Source organism: Stegodyphus dumicola, chromosome 3 (assembly GCF_044657685.1).
Source record: "Stegodyphus dumicola isolate Sdum_Otavi_A_Nest chromosome 3, ASM4465768v1".
In the NCBI taxonomy this organism is placed as follows: Eukaryota; Metazoa; Arthropoda; class Arachnida; order Araneae; family Eresidae; genus Stegodyphus; species Stegodyphus dumicola.
Window position 1 is genome coordinate 60451788 of NC_140770.1, and position 16019 is coordinate 60467806.

At 32.4% G+C, this 16019-nt stretch overlaps 1 protein-coding gene across 3 annotated transcripts in view; it reads right to left on the reverse strand.

The window, feature by feature from the left end:
- Positions 1-6228: 6228 nt before the first annotated feature.
- LOC118185799 (proteasome assembly chaperone 2) overlaps positions 6229-16019 on the reverse strand; it is a 31740-nt gene continuing 21949 nt past the window's right edge. For all 3 annotated transcript variants that reach the window (XM_035355708.2, XM_035355707.2, XM_085812941.1), the window contains 2 exons: positions 6507-6621; positions 6229-6423 (listed from right to left, as the gene is read on the reverse strand). In XM_035355708.2, coding sequence (XP_035211599.1) covers positions 6340-6423; positions 6507-6621 — 199 coding nt within the window. In that variant the 3' untranslated portion in view covers positions 6229-6339. The remainder of the gene's footprint in view (positions 6424-6506; positions 6622-16019) is intronic.

Genomic DNA, 16019 nt, shown 5'->3' on the forward strand with positions numbered 1-16019 from the left:
TTCAGACTGTGTCCAGTGGTAAAATCGAGATCAAAATCAAGTTTGGAAGTGCCGTCTACCAGACAGCATATGCAGCGGATATTACAGACCCTTACATACTCGGATTGTACTTTCTAAGGAAATATCCTTTGGACTTTAAAAATAAAGAACTGCATTCAGTCTCTGAGGACAAAATCTTGTTCAGAATTCAATATTAAGGAATTAAATCCGTCTCTCAAATGATAGCTCAAAATGATATCACAGTAGCAACAAGAACAGAATTTTTACTTATTGGATCTGTAGCTGAAAACAGAAATTTCTAGTACGGCATAAAGGATTATCTTATCAACTGTAACAGCCGAAGAGGAGTACTAGTAGCCTCAGCACTGCACTCATCACCTAATGAGGACCCATCATCCCTGTGAGAGTTGCAAATTTAAGGGATAAGGGGAAAGTGATTATGAAAGCAGAAGTAGTAGTAGTATGTACTATAGTGACTTGCATTAAATGAACCAGTATTTCGCTAACCTCTGTGTCTTCAGACAGCTTTAACATCGGAGTTACAACAGAATGCAAAACTAAGCCATGAAGATTGGACTGCTAGCAGAAGGGTCATTCAAAAATTTTAAGATGTTTTCTCTGGCTTATCATATGATGCAGGTCGAATAATTTTGGCACGGCATAGAATTGATACAGTGGATTATCCACCTGTCAAGTAATATCCAAGACATCTACTGACTCCTAAACATGAAAAGGTAGGAAACCTTCTATCGAATATGCAAGAAACATGATGTTATCGAACCTTCAGCAAGTCCTTCGCCTCATCAGAAAGAAGGCTGGTTCAACCAAATTTTGCATAAACTACTGCTGCTTGAATGACATCATGAAGGAAGACGCTACCATCTTCCCAGAGTTCATGGCATTCTGGACACTCTTTCTGAAAGCTATGTCATCTCTCCCGAAAGTCGTGTATGGTCCCAGAAAATACATCGGCAGTTAAAGACTGAACTTATCCATTAACTGTGTTAATGGATACACTAAAATGACCATCAGCTGAGAAGTTTCCTGGGGCTTTGTACCTACTATAGGAGATTTGTGAAGGACTTTTCTTCTATTGCAAGACGTCTTTTCACAAACTGAGAGAGAGCAAGCAAAAGTTTTTGTGGACAAAAGAATATGAGAATTCATTTGAAACTGAAGGCTTTAACATGTGCGACAATCCAAATATATTCTCAATTCAACAAACCATTTATTCTTGACACGGATGTGAGCAAGGACAGTCGGTGCTGTTTTGTCCCAAGAAATAAATGGTCAAGAAGATGTTGTAGTATACTGGAACAAGTATGCATCTAAACCAGAGGGATTACTCTGTCACCACAAGAGTTGTTCTCCACAGTTACAACTGTAGAATATTTCCACCAGCAAAAAATTCCTGCTCTGCACAGATCATGCATCGTCAATCTGGCTACAAAATTCAAGAATCGAGAAGGCCAGATAGCGAGATGGATACAGAAACTCCAGGAACCTGATATAATTATCGATCTAAGAATGAATCATCACATGGAAAAGCCACCACCCTGTCTAGAAGACCCTGCCCAGAAAGTTGCCGATCAGTCAAAGCAAATGCGAGCTAGTTAATCTGGCTTCACATCAAGTTACAACTTGACAGGAGTGACAAAGTCAGGAAAAAAACAGTTAAAAGACGGCGACATAAAGCCCATAACTGTGTTAATGGAGTTTTCAAATAAGATACCTATGTGGCACTCCTACAAAATAATATTGCGTTCTCTGGAGCTTGCCCCATATTCAATATAGTGTCTTGCACCGGAAGTTCAAATAGGATGATGGAAAGACATTCCGATGACAGCTGATACTTCCAAGACTCCAGATCTTGGAAGCGGACTAGAGAGCATTCCGAATGGAAGTCCCTTCGAAATCATGAAGACTCTGCATAGAGTTCAAGAGTGTTTCTATGGTAGTAATGTTAAAGACTGGTGTGCAAAATTAGTGACAATGTTGCGATGCCTTTTTGGGCAAGAGAAAGGACCGAAGAAATGCAGTTGAGGGCTGCAATGTTACAATGTAGGAATGGCTTTTGAAAGCACCACCTTTGATAATTTGGTTTGCCTGCTATGAGCTGCTGATTACAAGAAATACATCTTCATTGTCAATGATTACATCACCAAGTGACCTGAAGCATACCCATACTTGATCAAGAGGCTGTCACAGTGGCAGAGGTAATGATATTGCATCGGATTTCTAGGTGTGGACTGCTTCTTCAATTACATTCTGATCAAGAAAGAAATTTTATCTCGGCTGTGATTTAAGAAGTTTTCAAATTACTCAGTATAAACAAAATCCAAATGACACTTTTACATCCACAATTAGATGGCATGGTAGAGATGTTTAAACCATCCTCAGAAACCTCTCACCGATACTTTCCAGAAACCAACAGAATTGGGACCAGACGTTACCTCTGTTCTTTATTCGCCTACCACAGTACTATCCATAAGACTCAGTACTTTACTGGCTTACCGCAGTGCTATCCATGAGACTACCAGCTATTTCCTATCTTAGATGTGCTTTAGTCACGACCTTCGTCTGCTCGTGATCTTGTGTTGGTTGCCTTCCCAATGTGCCTTAAATGTCTGAGGAGTATATCCAAGATCTTCAGACAGAGTTTGAATTTATGCACAACTTTGTACAAGAGCATGTAAACTTGGAAACCTAGACGATGAATACCCGATATGACATGGAGCTACAGGACATAGATTCAATGAAGGTGAAAATGTGTGGTTGTTGAATCCGATTTGGGTCTTTACACGGTCCTAAACAGGCTGAATGATGTCATAGTTCAAATCTGTAAGACATCAATTCATTATGACAGACTATCCCCTTACTATGACCATAATACATAGTCCTTGGTAGTGTATATAATGTAAATTATAAACTAGGACCTTGTCTGGGATGTGCAGTCTTTAGGAAAGGCAGTGTTACAAATTTTGTATACATAAAAATAATTTTAGTGAAATTATATATGAAACTGTAATATCTCTTTAAAATGTGACGAGATACCTGAAATGGGAAGCTCCACAAAGTATATACAAATGTTATTTTAAGGATATAATGAAAGACAGCCATTAAAATAATTTTAATTCAAAATATGGAAAAAATTCATAAGATGATTTTGGTACACCATAATAAATTTGTATTTTCTATCTGGCTAAGACTGCAAATCAAGAATATCTACCTAACAATAATTAAATTCAGAAAGAGTTATTGGTTTCACAACAACGGCCTTTTAAATACCTTATACAGTCACAAGTCGTTAATCCGACACCAATAATCCGGACCTCAAAGCTACAAACTTTCTGTGCGCGTTTACGCATGCGCATGGTACCTTTATGCTTGCGCATATGCACGTACGCATGCACATAATACGTTTACGTATGCACATTTATGTATAACGGACGGTATAAGCTAAGCTAAAATTATCTATTTCAGTTAATGTTGATGATTGCGTTGTTCCTTAATCTTCAAATTGGATCTGGCTTGTTATTTTTTGCAGACTGTTAGAGCAATTTTATAAAAGTAAGCTTGAACTTTCGATTATGTCAAATAGAATTTCCGATGCTGGAGCTGCCAAAGGATCTGCAAAGGGAAAGCATGTTTCGATGTCCATCAAACAAAAAGTGGAATTGCTGCAAAAAATGGATAACGGCTCCTTTGTTTCTCTAACTATTCCGAAATCTGTTTATCAATTTCACGCTGCTCAGCGCGGGGGGGGGGGGGGGGGGACAATGCAGCGCGCAATGAACTGGAAGTTGATCTGTCAGCACTATCCTTAACTTCAGGGCAGATGTTTTTATTTTATTCGGCTTATTAATTCCTTACTAAATGTAGTATTTCATCTCGATGATCTGTCTTTGATATGATTTAAATCAAATTCCTCGTCATTATAAATACCAAGAATACAAATCAAATAGTTTTCTGGTTGCAATTTTCTAATTTCGACTATGCATAATGTATGCTTTACGCATGCGCGCATTGAAAGAAATGTTTAATAAAGCAAACAAATAAATATTAAGCTTTTTTTTTGCAAATTTTGATACCCTTTAGATCATAATTGCTCTTTATTTCATAAATTACGGTTTCATATTTTTTATTTTATAATTTCTGCATGCCATCTTACCAGATTTAAACCGATGATCTATAATCCGGAATCAATGAAGTCCCGACGAGTCCGGATTAAAGACTTTTGACTGTAGTTTTTTCTGACAGGGCTCACAAAGGTGAATGTATAGTTCAGTATCAATTACATGTAGCATTTCTGTAATTGGTTGAAATTTCTTTCAACAATATCTCACATCCTCCCTGTTTAATAGCCAAAGGAGTTTCATTATGTACATGAAAGTTAGTGTCCATGACGTAATACTACACAGTACTGACACCTTCTTTAAAAGGATAAATGAGTTTACTTTTACTTTTCACAAATGTCAGATCTTAGAGATTCAGCAACCAACAGTCCCGTGGTTCCATCTTAGCAATAATTTATACCATTTATTAACTTCTGGTAAGTAGTTTCGGTTATTCTGAACGAATTCGAGATGTATTTCATAGTTTGCCGGTTTGTCATTTGGCATTCTACAGAATGCCTAGGCAATGTGTGAAATGTTCAGTCATTTCATACACTGCCAACCAGTTTTCAACATTCTACAAAATGCTTAGGTATTCTAGAGAATACTGGATTTCATGCTTTGCCGGTAACATACAAGGCGTATTCGGAAACTAAGTAGCGTTTTGGAAAAAAAAAAAAAAAAAAAAAAAAAGCAAAACAATTTTTTCGAATCCAATTTTATTTTTACATGAAAATACATGTCTTAAACTATTTTTCAACAGAGTTTCCACCAATGATCAAACACTTGTCATAGCGGGTGACCAGTTTTTGCATACCATCGTCTAAGAAACTTCCCGCCAGTTTCGATAACCATGACTCCACAGCATTTTTCGTGTCATCTTCAGATCCAAAGAGCTTGCCACACCAAGCTCGCGCTTCATGTGCAGGAACAAGCGATAGTCGGATGTGAAATTTGTGGAAATGCCTCTGAAAGAGTTGTCATTGTGAAGCGTCTGTTCTCATGAATTGCTTCATCAACTTTCCTTACCAAATCATCGGTGACAACAGAAGGCCGACCACTCCAAGCTTCAGCGTGAACATTTGTTCGATCTGCCTTACACATTCTTACCCACTTTCTCACCATTCCATCACTAATCACGTATTCACCGTAAACTTCTGTCACTTGACGATAAATTTCAGCTGGTTTAACATTCCTCGCGTTCAAAAATTTAATCACGGCACGAATCTCACAGTCAGCGGGAGAACTAATTGTCTTAAACATTTTGAATGTGCACAGCAAACTGAAAACACAACATAGAGCAACCAAAATGGCGACAATTGAAAGTCAGTGAACAAGAAGAAAGACTAGTGCGCATGCGCTGGACGCCTACCACAGCGCTAGAATGAAACGGTACTTAGTTTCTGAATACGCTACGTATAAAAGAAATATAACGTTCCCATGTTAGTCCCACGTGTGGTAGGCCTCCTTGTGGTGCATCCTGGGTTATGCCAAATCTGCTACAACTTTGTCGTTTCTTGATGAGTGTGAAGCACTGACAAATTTTTCTTGTAGACTTCAGCACTATTGGCAAGCAAGGAGTTTAATGGCCTAACAGCTAATGTAACTGACATTTGACAAATAAAATAAAAAATGTTAGTCCAAATGCATATTAATTTAATATGCTATAAAATGTTTTTATTTATTTTACCTTTTTTTAAACTGTATTGTTCATTATCTTATATTTTTTACCTTTCCTGACAACTTTCCATAGGACTTGAATACTTCTAATTTTAGAAATCAAGACCTGATAATTTTAAATAAAAATATTACCAAAAACAGGAATACACAAACACAGGTGCGCATGGAGGGGGGACTTAAAAATATTTATTTCACTCTTTTTTTCGGGGGAGGGAGGGGCAATCCAACATTATTTTCCGTGCTAAAAATGCATATGATATTTAGTATTTTTGGAAGGAAAAATAAAAAGCAACTATATTTCTAAAATTAGAATCAAGTTAAAATTATTTAGAAATTAAGAAATTTTCTAAAGAAATTTGCAAAAACAATATGTATTACAACAAGTTAGATCATTCTGCTGCTGCTGTTTCTCAAAATCAATAATAATATTCAATATTTTTCAAAAAGCATATATTTATTACAAAAATTACAAATTTTATTACTTATTACACATTTATTACAAATTTTCATTCAAGGCATACTGAAATACAGCGCAATTTTCAAGTTAGTATATTGTATGAGGTGCATTACTCCCATATGGTAACGCCCAAGAGACAGGCATTTTCCACATATCATTTGTGTGATCAGCCTATGTAAAATAAACAAACAAATAAATAAAATAAAATCCAATATTCAAATATTAGAGTAGTTAAGTGTTAATTACTTCATTACCTCCTTAAGATGTAACCAATTATTCAAATTTGTAACCATTTGAAATGCCTCAGGATAGTTATAGCCTTCAGAACACACAAGTATCAAAACTATGAGAGGAATATTCTTTTGTTTACTGAAATAAAAAGAAATCTTACATTAAACATTGCATTCATTTCATTCATAAATGTGCATAAGATCAGAAACAAGTATGTATTACAAACCAGTTAGAGAAGGGAGACTAAAACTAAGTTAAACAGAAGATGGAAAGATGACAAAATTAATCCATCCATATCAATAATTTTAATTGTAATTTTCAACTAGATTTTTTTAAAGTTTGATAATGTCAAAAATATTAAAACAAAAAATTATCCTTTTTTCTCAAAATACACTTAGATATACTTCTCTCTACTCATTTAATAAATAAACTGCACAGCATATGAAATTATTCACTTCGGCTAGTGAAAATTTCTCCTGTTCTTGATGCCTCACACACAGTGATGGATTACACTTTGCTAGTACAGTACAAAATCCGAGATCCACACTCATTGGGACTCTGCCGATTCCAGATTTGAGATTTTTATGGATATTAGATCATTAGTTTAAATCTAGTAAGATGGCATGTAGAAATTAAAAATTTTAAAATATCTCACTGTGATTTATGAAATAATCACAGTTACATATTTTAAAATAATAATGAAATAATGAAGCAATTATGATCTAAAGGGTATCAAAATTTACAAAACAACAACAACAAAAAAAAGCTTAACATTTGTTTACTTTATAACACATTTTCCGAGCGTAAATTAAGTTGCTTTGTTTTTTGTGCTAAGACTTTCTCGTGTTGATAAACATACAGTGATGAAAGCAAAATATAATAAATAATGATTCACCAGGTTAGCGTCAGGATTATAAAATATTATTAGTAGTAAAATCAAGGATGTTTCTATGTACAATGTTTCAGTTTCAGATGTATGCCCAGCAGATCAGCGGCTATGAGGCCAAATTATTGATCACACATATTTATGCTAAAATGATTGTTTTTTCAATAACAAAGTGCCGAATTGAAATTAAGAATCGGGATTTTCCACATGTTTCCTGGTGGAGAAAAAATAATATATGCATGCGTAACACATTTACAAAAAAAAAAAAAAATCTTAATAAAATTAAATAAAATTAAAAAAATAAATAAAGAAATAACGAAAAGCCTGAAATGTTTCAGATTTTAAATTACGTCCAAAGGGTCATTTTTTTAACATTTTGTCTGTTACCTTTATTTATTAAATATAACATTCTTTGAACTTAAACCATAAAATTCAGTACAAGAGCAATATCCCAAAATAATTGAGCATATCTTTAAAGTTTCTGATACGCAGTCTCACGCGCTGGAGATAAAAATGTTTTTTCTGTACATTGCAATTGCTTGCTTTGAAATCCTCGAGTTTGTTAATAAAAAATTCGTTAATGATTTACAAAATATGAAATCGATAATAAAACAAATTCCAAATTTCAAATTTGGGCTTCCACATAGCCATATTTGCAGTAGGATTACATCATTCAAAATTCAATGGCTCTATGTACCGTTGTTTTATTACAATGCAAGAAATATAAATACATTTATGCAGATTTTGCATTATTTAATTTCTTCAAATACAATTTAGGACTCTAACATTTGATGGCAACAGTTTGAAAAGTGAAATGGACACTTATAATAAACCAACACAACATTGCAAAACGAAAACAATAGTCCTTCAGGGACAAAGCCCTTTTGGACTAAAAATTGAGAAAAGGTATAGATTTCAGATCATTCCGGATCTTGGACGTACAGATCTTGGACTTATCTTTGGTACTGTATGGAAGTCCTCATTTCATTCAGTATCAAATGAACTTTTGTTGGAAACAACATTATGCATGTAAAATGTACGAAAACTAGTTTATTTATTATTATTTTTTCTTAATTTAATAATTTATTCAGTCAACATGTAATTGAAGCCTTAATTTACATTCCATACATGAATTTAATTATCCTAGTGGCCAAGTAGTTAAGATCACTGAATATTAATAATTTGAACCCAGGTGAAGAAGCTGGTTGCATGGTAAGCTTTGCTTGAGGAAAGGATAATGTTATGAAATGACAACATGTATACATATAAGACATAACTTGTCACACATTTCAGTCCGTATCATAAAAAAAGTCTCAACATATTTTTTGCCACAAGATGCTGTTGATGCCTATATATCCGGCAACATTCACTGATTGTCTCAAACATGTGCTTAAAAGGTGACATTCAGCTTCCACATGTTTGTGGACATAGTTTTCTAATTCGCTCCTCATGTAAAAAGTTATACTGATTTGAAAATGAGTGAAATATCTGAAGAAATACGCTATGTGATGCTTTTTTATCATAAAAAAGGTAAAAATGCTACAAAAACATGCCAAAAATTTGTGAAGTGTACGGTGAGAATACTGTGAATGAGTGAAGAACACAAGAGTGATTTGCTCGATGCCGTTCTAGAAATTTCAATGTCAAAGATGCACCTCGCTCTGGTTGGCCAGTCACTGAAAAAGTCAAAATTTCACAACTGGTGGAGCAAGATTGGCATACAAGCTGTCAGGAAATAGCAGAGGCACTAAGTGTCAACCACATGACAGTTTGGACTCATTTGAAAAGAGCAGGCTACAAAAGTAAGCTCAATGTTTGTGTTCCACATGAATTACGGCAACAAAATTTGATTGATCAAATTACTATCAGTGAAATGCTGAAACACAATAAAATTGAACTATTTTTTAAGCAAATCATTTTAAGGGATGAAAAATGGACAATCATGGCCAAAGGCTGGTTACCCACCACAAATGACTTCAAAGCCTGGATTGTTGCCAAAAAAGGTTATGTTGAGTGTTCGGTGGGATTGGAAAGGAATTGTCCATTATGGGATGCTGCAACCTGGCAAAACCATCAATTTGGCCCTGTACTGTGCACAACTCAACCGTCTGAATGAAGCAATTCAGAAAGAGCGACCAGAGTTGGCCAACAGAAAAAGAGTTGTTTCCATCATGACAATGTGAGGCCACACGTATCATTGACAACTCAGAACAAATTGACGGAACTTGGTTGGAAAGTTTTGATGCATCCATCCTAAAGCCCAGACCTTACACCATTTGACTACCATTTGTTTTGGTCTCTGTAAAACTCTCTTGATGGTAAAAAATTGGCTGACCAAAGCACCACTGAAAATCACTTGGCCAAATTTTTCGATGATAAACCACAGAAGTTCTAAACTGATGGAATTATGAAGCTACCCGAAAAATAGCAAAAGGTCATAGATAATAGTTGTGAATATGCACTTGATTAAAACTGATTTTGAATAAAGAAAGTTTTTGTTCAAAAACGTACCAAAAAACTGCAGATACTTTTTATATGGCCCAATAATACATGCTGATAAAATATTTTGCTGTTTCTTACAGTTTCTTTAATAAAATAAAATGGAAAATAAAAATTTGTTCTCGTATCTACTGATGCAATATCTTCAATTTTAGTTATTCAAATTTTAATAAATTTAAAATATTTTTTGATCAAAGAAATAACATCATAAATATGTCACAAGTAAGAATGAGCCATAACATAATGAAATACAACTCCATATATATGCCCAGATTTCTCTCAACCATTAGTGAAAACAGAAAAGCATGATCCAGATTTAAGTTTCATTGTTTACGCAATGTATTGATAGAAAGTATAATTCTATTTCATCCCTTGAAATTTCAGTATAGGTGACTATTTTTGTCACTATCTTATTCTAAGGCTCACATTTTTTTTAATTACCAAGTTGGCACCACAATTATTGCAAAATTTATGTTTTCTTTTAACATAAACATTGTAGCTGCCATGCTTCCACAACTGCTTTTAATAAGGCACTAGAAGCACTCTTCTCATTCCAAGGACTTTCACCACATGAATTCCAAATGGGAAAACTCATAATGATAGAAAACTGTGTCTCATTGATTTTTATTCTGCCATTCAACAAAGAGCTCAGTCTTTCAACATAATGAAATTTATGACCCATTGCCTATGACCTTGCCTCTTTTTTTTTTAATTTCTCTGTTTTATATGTTCACCCATAATCTGAATAAATTGTCGATTCTTCTTGCACATAGTCAATGATTTTTACCATGAGTGTTACTGCCTCTCAATTTGGGCCCACCAGCGGCCGAGCGGTAAAGTCGCTGAACACTAGTAGTTTGGTACGAGGTTTTAATCCTGCAAACGGGCTGGCTGCATGGGCATTTTCGTGGTTTTCCCCATGTGTAATGTGTATATGAACTAGTTTTCCTTAGAAAGTCCTCCACGAAAGCATCCCTCCTCTTAGGCAGATAGCCCTCGAGGCTTTGCCATAATCACACACATGCCTCTCAATTTGGAACATGAGCAAGAAAAAATTCAGCAGCCTCTTCGAAGAACCCATCAAACACCTAATAGTGTGTAAGAACTCAGCAGGCCTTCCCTGCCCTTATATGAACAGATTTTATGCCCACAGTCTTTTTTTAAGGCCCTATTTTTGCTTATTTGGTTGTCAGATTAGATGTAGAGGATACATCTCTCTCATAAATAGCTCCACTCAATAATCATATATTCGTTAAAGGCTGAAATTCTTTGTCCACACTACATAACTGATGTCAATTCCCCTGTTTAATTAATGTATTATTATAAAACCTCTGAAACCACTTCACTTGCAGCTTTTCACATCACACCTCCAAGTACTTTCAATAATATGTAGTTTTATTTAATGTTTAGTTTAATTTAATGCTATTTAATGTAGTTTTATTTAGCTACTTTCACAAAGTGAAATGCAAAGTAAACATTTTTCTCAAAAGAAAAACCACAGCATCTTCTTCAGTTCTCCCAACTTTTTTTGTTTTTTTTTTTGGGGGGGGGGAAAAAGATACTTTAACACGCAAAATTCTCTCAGCTAAAATTTGTTAAAATTTTTTATGGGGTAAATTTAGCCAAAGAAAAAATATGAAAAATACTGAATATGTTACAAAATTGGAAACTTAGAGTAAATGATAAGATTAAGGATTTAAATATGGTTTTTATGAATGATGACTGTGCGGGAATGAATAATTATAAGATGAAAGATGAATATGTAAAAGGTAATTTGAATACATATATATATATATATATATATGTAAGATAAAAAAAAATCTAAATCAGAATTATAATTTAAACTAATTCTATTTTGCATGGCCTGTGCAGCACTGATGATGTAATAATTGGAAACTGAAACTTTTAACTCAAACCAAAACTTTTCTTTTCATGTGCTTCCATATAGGATAACTACGCACTTCAGCTTCGCTCTCTGCTCTGCTAGGATGTAATTTTGCTGCCTTTGCTTCCTATTTCAAAAGTATCAAAAATGTAAATGTTCTTGAATGCGCACGACTAGAGTGCCAAGCGAACGGTGGCCACATAAATAAAAATGGAAATAAAACTGCCTCAACTGCAAAGTTTCTTAAATATTACTAAGTTAACATATCAGCATACTACGCAATCAGAATGCTTCCTCTTCAATACGCCATCTACATGCTTCATCATCAGTATTTTCTGCATTTCTATGTCTTGGTGTTCCTACCTTCAATACTTCTAAAATTTTGTTATTATTACATATATATATATATATATATATATATATATATATGTAATAATAACAAAATTTTACACACACACACACACACACATATATATATATATGTAATAATAACAAAATTTATATATATACATATTAAACCAGGTCTGCTAGAATAAGACTTTATAAAATATTAAAATAGATTAGGAGATAAAACTATTATATTATGATACAGATTCTGTTATTTATATTGATGGTAGTACTAATACTATAAAAATATGATGTTTATTGGGTGAATGGAGCAATGAATTACAAGCAAATGAATATATAAAATCATAGATATTTGGTACTTCTAAAGATTATAGCTATATTTTAAATACTAACATTGAAAAAGGAAAAGTAAAAGGATTTAAAATGTGTCATGAAAATGAAACCAAACTCAATTTTGAAGAAAGAAGTAAAATAATAGTAGGAGAAGTAATTGCATGGATGTAAAAATTAACAAATTTCAAATTCAAAAAGACAAAAATATAAAAGTAAATGAAATGATTAAAACTTATACATTGAATTTTGATAGAAGGAGAATTTTAGGTAATTATGATACTGTACCTTTTGGATACTAAAGTTTTACTAAATAAATGGCAGAAAAAATTTCTACATAAGATTCAATTGGAATGTATTTCTGGAAGTCAACAATTATCAGAACAATTTATTGAAAACTTCCAAGATAACTTTGATTGGAAATGTATTTTTAGCATATCATATGATCTTTTGGGATTTCTAAAATTATCTTTATAATAAATGGCAGATTATTATCCACCTTTTAATGATGATGAAATGAAAGAAAGCCCTATAGGTAATCCTGGTATTGGTTTTAAATTAATGGATGATGGAAATTATGATATGGAGAATAAAATTAAAAAAAAAAAAATATCTAAATCTAGTCAATAATTACGATGTTGCTAATTAAAGAATTTGTATTAAAATACATAGAACATAATTATTTTGAATCAAAAAATGAATTAATCAAAAAATTAAGAAACTACAGAACAATTTGTAAAATTTTACTGAAGAAAATGCAAGACATATTAAGTACCTAGTAGGAGCGATTAATGAAGAAAAATCTGATGATAATCAAATACATGAAAACATATTTGAATTTAAAAATAAATTAGAAGATAAATATTTACATATTAAAGATGCTATAAATGCAAAAGGGAAAACAATAGAAAATGTTGGTAATCCAATTACAGATTAAGACACTGCAACCGAAAAAATTTCTTTATATGTTGCTAATTCATTTGGTTTTATTACATTTCAAAGTGATAAAGAATGGACTAATATTAAGCTTTCGAAATTTAGAAAATACGGAATATTGAATAAAGATTCTAAAATTTTAATAGAAGAAAATGCTAAAATACTTCTTTTTATTACAAGGTAAATCATTTTTTGCACAAGTTAAGCAAGATTATGTGTTAAAATTAAAAGTTCGAACAAATAGAGATATTATTATTCATCTTTATTTGAAAATTGAAATATTAGATCGGAAGCCTGAATTATATACCTAAATAAATGGATGTTAATAGGGTGAGCTTCCTAGAAACAGTATTTTAACTTAATTAGAAATTTTGAAAATGCTGTTCACTGGGATTTAATTTTTAGATATAAAAAATTATCAGAACCTTTTATTAGTGAATATAAAAATAAGAGTTTTGGGGATGATATTTCAGCTTATCAGAAATTATCTAAACCATTTATGATCATGCACAAAATTCCCATTAATTGGGATATTATATCTAGATATCAAGTATTATCTGAAGAATTCATTTTAGATAACAAAGATAAAATAAATCGGGATACTGTTTCAGAATATCAAACTTTACGTAATATTTTTATTTCACAAAATTTTGGAAAATTAAACATGAAATTAGTTTCTAGATATCCAAAATTAACAGAAAATACTAAGAATTGAAAGATGTAGTGGATTGGGATGACATAATCATACATCAAGACTTCAGTGAAGACTTTTTAAATAAACATAAAAGACTGGTGTAATCCCAATTTATATAAAAATGTGTCAAAAACATTCATTAAAAGACATTATGAGAGAATTACTGGTACTTTTCTGTTTCGCCTGCGCAAATCTCGCCAAGCAGACTCTATTGACGACAGACAACATACAATATACACATAAAAAATGTTAACACATGTTAGTTCTAAGAAGTTTTATTTTGAAGGCATAAACATTTTAATATAGCTTAAAATTTTGTAAAAAACCAATAAATAAAGACAATAAATTTGTAAAAAGCCATTAATCCAAGAATTTACTATGCTTTCATGATTCAACATCCTGATTCGCCACTTCATATCACGTGACCCCAAGTTATCCCATCTCACATAAATTACGCTACAAAAATCTAATTCTCTCAGTAATTATCTACATTAATACAAGTTTAAATGCAAGAATTATTTCAATTTGTACGAATAGCTTACTCAGAAGTTATGTAAAACCACAGTGCTTTACTTCGCTAGGGCATTCTCATTAGAATTGATGAATTTAATCCTTGACTTTGCCTTTTCTATATTTTTGCCTTCGGGTGAGTGGTGTGATTGCATCCTAATTGACTTAATTACCGTGAATGGCGTAGGGCCATAAAATTAAACTATCTGGTAAAAATTATACCTAACTGTATGCAAGTATTGAAAGAAACAATCAATCTGATAAGAAATGGCTGCAACTTGTTTTGAAAATAAGACATAAAAGGTTACCAGCAAGAATATTCCCTTTGGCATCAGTTGTACCATTACTGCCCAGCAAAACAGAAAAGTACCGAATCACTATATTATAATCTCATATATGTGCGAATCTCAAAAGATATGTTTACTAATAAATATATTCCTAAATAAAAAAGCCTTTAAAAATGGATGAATTCAATAGTCTTGGATATTATCCTAAAACTTTAAGATTAGTTAAACGATTTAGAGCCTGGGAGATATAATCTGATCTTATTGAAAAAAATGCAAATTTGATATGTAGATTCAGTGTCCGCCAAAAAAATTGTAGATGAAAACGTCACGGAGAAAACATTGCAAGGCAAAAACGCTGCAGTACAAAACATCGTGGAAAAAAGGAAAGCAAAGAGAAAACATCACAGTTCTAAAATATCATGGTGCAAAATATTGTAGTCGAAAATAAAGCAGTTTTTAAACTTCCCAGTTTAAAAACATTGTTGTCAAAAATATTGTGGTAAAAAATAAAGTAACTACAAATCATTGCACACATGTGTTGTCAGGTTTTTAAAAGTAAGTGCATTTTCACATTATCATATTACGATTTGGGAGTGCTAGAAGGAAAGAGGGATATTTTTACTTCTATACTTCATATTTTTGAATGAACTAATAAATTTTTGCTGAAAAAGTAAAAAGAAAACTTAAGCATTTAAAAAATGAAAAAATGAAAAGAAAATTAATGCAACTTACAGTACTTAATTTTAAATTTACACAGTTAATTACAAATTTTATTAATTTTTTATAATTTTATTTTATTAATTTATAACTGATAAATTTTCATGAAAAATATAGTCTAAAAATGTTTAGGAAAAGGAAGATAAAGAACTGCATCAGGTTATCAAATTTGCTTAGTTAATTATCAAATTATATTCTTTCACAACTTGTTAATCAGTTATTGTATTAGTGAAAATTATATCTTGTTTTGTTTCCATTTATTCTTAAAGTGCTGTGAATATTTTCACCTCTTTCCTTCTTGTGCTACCAAATCATTACGCAAAATTGCATTTACAACTTTAAAAACTTGAAAAATGCATGTGCACAATGTTATCGTCATGTGATGATCTGTAGGTACTTTTTTTTTAACTGCTATATTTTTGATGATGATGTTTTTAAACTAAC